A 4,462-nucleotide genomic window follows, 5' to 3' on the forward strand; every position below is an offset into this window, starting at 1 on the left:
GGGAGGCAGGATTGTTCAAAATTAGTCCCGTGGCACCCCTCAGGCTGCCCTGCAGTCCTGGCATCACTGTCGAGTGCTCTGGGGAAAGAACCATCAGGTACAGTGTCACTGACGAAGTCTGTGGAGTTCTGAGGGCTGTTACAAGTCCTGGGCGTAACTGATGGGGGCATATCGCCCATAAATTCTGCATCCTCTGTGCTGACACTGTTCTGGACTGCCGAATTGGCATGGCCATTGACTAGGGCTTCTGTGGAAACACTATCATCACCACCATCTTTCAAGTAACTGTAATATCCGGGTGGCCGTTTTTTCTTCTTTTTACGCTCCCTTTGTCCAAGACCACCTGAGACACCATCATTGTCCAAAACTTCTGCCTCTACATTAGAGCTGCTATCCAAAGCGAGGGCAGAGTCTGGGTACTGGCAGTCAATGGAGCTGTAGTTTACGTCTTTATCTATGCCATCAGGGGTCTTTTTGGAAGTTGTACAACTGAGAATAAATTCAGGGGCCTGAGGATTCAATGTGCTTGAAATACTGTAGCTGGGGTTTCTCAGCAAAGAATCGTCGGGTTCAATTACTTCATTAACACCAAACTCAATTCTCTGATATTCCTGTCCTGTGTAGAAAGAAAATGATCAGTAAATACCCCACTAGTTAAGAACAGCTGTACAAACTATAAAAGCACCAATAATTTACTCATTTTCATTTCTGAAAACTGAAACCTTAAATTCTTTTCTTAATTAACAAAGCTATGACATTTTATTTCTGTGATGAATAAATAATCTGCTGAAATTAAATAACTACAAAATTATATTTAATTTGAGGATATGAAAAACGGAAGCCCGGGCTCATCTTTGAAGTCTCCAGGTGACTAAGGAAGACTTTCAGAAAGTGGAAATTAAAATACATTTGTGATAAAAAACTAATAATATTTTGCCTGTTTAAAAACAACCCTCAGTGGAATCTGACTTCATTATAGCTTATTTTTATACCTGAGATAAGGGAATATGTATTTTGGAAAACTTAATTTTAAAAAATTCATGACAATTAACTTAGGAACTTAAAACATCTTACACAGGCTTCTTTAGTTACTGTGATTTAATAATTCCAAAAATATAAACTACACAAAGAATCTTAAATATAAAAGTGTGTTTCCAGAAGCACTCTTTCAAATTAACCATCTCTTGGTCTCCTTTGCTGACAACCTTAACTGACATCTGAAAATGGCCCTAGCATGAACACATGTAAATGTCCACTACGTGAACTCATATTGGACTAACTCCGTGGGTGGTAAGGACACTTTCAAAAATACCAAAAGATAAAGTTAAGAATGTGAACTTTTACAAGTCTCTTTGGAAGTCTTCAATATCTCCTCCCAGTTAACAACAATCTACATATTCCACTCATGCTAAGATGGACATTTTTTCATAGTTCACATCTCTGAAATTAGGTTAAGTATTACCATCAATTGTGTCTTTCAACAGATATCGAGCATCAATATAGCCTTTGATTTTAAGAAATTATACATTTTGAAGTTAAGGTAAGAAAGGACACCTTATAATTAGCTTTTATTGCACAACTGAAGATTTCTTCAAGTCTAGCATAGGAGACCAATTTTTCTTTTCAAGGCATCTATTTCAAGAAAAGAATCATAATACCCAAAGAATGGTGTTCTATTGCAGAGAACTGAATATATTTTACCTTGGAAAAACCCTCAGAAGTCTTTTTGTAGAAGACAAAGCACAGACCCAGAGAGGGGCCAGTTACATGCAAGTGAGCAGGAGGGAGGAAGACAGGGACCCAACAGTCTCCAAGTCTTCTCCATTCATTTCAATATCACAGGTCCTCCCCCGCCACCCCCAAAAAGAACACTGATGATGATTATATCTATCTAATAGCAACTTTACATATAAAACCACCAACAGGACAATCTAATTCCTCTGGCCATTAAGTATTTATTTTTTGTTCCCTTACTTTGAAAAGAAATCATCAAAGAGAAATGTCTTTTATTTTTATTTTTATACTTAGGGGATGACTGTCCGTTTTGCTTCCAGGCATCACCTATTCCATGATATGTTGAGGCTGCAATGCTACGTGGACTGCAGTGGGTGTGCCTGAAGCAGTGAAGAACACTCCATGTGGGACGGTACCCTTTAGAGACTGTGTTACACGTTATAAAATCACATTAAAAATTGGCATGCATTGTGTCACAAAGCTTATGCAAGACTGATTATTTTCAACAGACACAGTGCCTTCCACATCTCAATTCTCAACCTTATCAGATAATACAACATTCTAGAATACGATGTAACATGAGTGGAACCATTTTAATACACTACGGCTATTAGTAAAACATTTACCCAATATAGTGTTTGATCACATCAAAAAACAGAAGGCAGATTCTTAACCAGAACAGTTCCTATTCTCATGGAGGAACACTCCGTGGACACACGTGCACTGCATGGCAGAGAGCTGTGACAGAGCCCAATCTGTCATGCTGGAGGAGTGGGGAGAGGCCGGCAAACTCAGCTTTAAGCAATCCCATCAATACACTGATTGGGAAGATGGGAACTCAACACTCAGGTCACATAGGCAGTGGATTTGTTGGGGGAAAGAGAACCAGCTCAAATGGAATAATGACATCCTAACGCAGCATTTCTTAAAGTCTGTTCATTGCAGTACCTGCAGTACAGTGGCCTGGGGTGCGAGGTGGGGATGGGCAACAGAGATTAGTAGGGCAAGGTCCCTGCTCAAGGGGTTTATGTTTACTAGGAAGACAAATGCAAACTACCAAGGACGACAATGCAGACGGAGGATGAGACAAGGCTGGGAACAGCTTTATAAAAAGAATGCTTCCAGTCACAGGAAAAAGTGATCGATTTCAATCAGAGGCTATAGACAGGTCAGTGGAACCTGAAGGTAACTGGATTTGGGGAAGGTGGAGATATGATATTTCAAACTTTAGGAATTGTCTAAAAAAGGCAAAGGTATGAAAGTGTATGCCTTGATGAGGTGTCCCTGCAAGTGGCTTGTTGTGACTGGCTGTGGTGGGAGGTAGCAGAATAAGGCATTCTAAATCACTCATCCAACAAACATACTGAGGGTCTATAAAATTCCAGATATTCTACTGTACAGCTGACAGACATACAAAAATGAAAATAGTCCTTGCCATCAACAGCTGAGCACAGCCTAAAAAGAAAGGCAGATTCACTGCTATACAGTGGGGTAGGCACTGTAAGAGAAACAAAAGTAATGGAAACACAAGAGAACCAAAAAAACCTTTGGAGAAAGAGGGACCTTTAAGTAGGCCTATCACTAACTGTGCAAGAAAGCAGCAAGATTTTAGTTATGTTTTCAGCAGAATAAAAGACAAATTTGAAAGAAGACAGCAGAGGGCCGAGCCTGTGGCGCACTCGGGAGAGTGTGGCGCGGGGAGCGCAGCAGCGCTCCCGCCGTGGGTTCGGATCCTACATAGGGATGACCGGTGCGCTCACAGCGCTTGCTGGCTGAGCGCAGTGCGGCTGGTCTCAAAAAAAGGACCAAAAAAAAAAAAAGAAGACAGCAGAGAATTGAGAAAAAGAGCCAAGAAGAAGTAAATGAAAAGGGACAACAGCCTGTAAAGAAGAAGTGGATGAGAGGTGTGGAATCAGAAAATCCCAGGCTGGGGAGAGGAAGAGCTGGTGGTGCTTACCTACTGGGAAGAGGGTGAGGCCGTTAACTGAAGGAGAGAGGAAAAGTGATGTGGAAGGAAAAAAAATGGAACGCCTATAAGCATTAGATAAACATTTTGCAGCATGCTTAGTATGTGCAAAGCACACAGACAGAGGGAAATCCCACTGACACAGATGCCTGAAGTCTAAGACATTAGAAGATTAAAGAGGCTCAGAAGGTTGACCAGCCTGGCTTTTGGGTCCCTAGAGCTTCATCTATTTTACTACTCGTCCTAGGCTATTATTAGATCTGCTTGCTCCCTTATGGTCTTCTATATTAATGTTTCTTATACGACTGCTAATAATTTTCAATATAATCACTTCCTGATGTTACTGTAGATAAAAAGTTTAGTCTTTTCAAGGTTTACAGTTAAAACTAAATTATAATTAAAACCCCTTTAATAAATCTGATCATGTTAACTAAGTAGGGAATCCAAATCCCCAACTCTCAAAGAAAACATTTGGCTTCGGGCCAGCCCGGTGGCGCACTGCTACAGTGCGTCACTTGGGAGCGCGGCAGAGGGTTTGGATCCCACATACAGACCGGTTCCCGCTCACTGGCTGAGCGAGGTGCGGGCGCAACACCGAGGGTTGCGGTCCCGTTGCCGGTCCCGTACGGGCGCGACACTGAGGGTTGCGATCCGTTGCCGGACACGAAAAAAGACAAAAAAAAAGGAAAAAAAAAAAAAAAAAAAATTTGGCTTTCAGCTTCTAAGTAGTCCAGACTAAAAAACGGTCTAAGCGGGTTTGAA

At 41.3% G+C, this 4,462-nt stretch overlaps 1 protein-coding gene across 1 annotated transcript in view; it reads right to left on the reverse strand.

The window, feature by feature from the left end:
- LOC103594239 (ubiquitin carboxyl-terminal hydrolase 10-like) overlaps window positions 1-4,462 on the reverse strand; it is a 43,310-nt gene that overhangs the window by 3,096 nt on the left and 35,752 nt on the right. Inside the window, exon 4 of the mRNA XM_008577446.1 lies at window positions 8-616. Within this exon, the coding sequence (XP_008575668.1) occupies window positions 8-616 (609 nt within the window). The remainder of the gene's footprint in view (window positions 1-7; window positions 617-4,462) is intronic.

Source organism: Galeopterus variegatus, unplaced genomic scaffold (genome assembly GCF_000696425.1).
Source record: "Galeopterus variegatus unplaced genomic scaffold, G_variegatus-3.0.2 Scaffold1513, whole genome shotgun sequence".
NCBI lineage: Eukaryota > Metazoa > Chordata > Mammalia > Dermoptera > Cynocephalidae > Galeopterus > Galeopterus variegatus.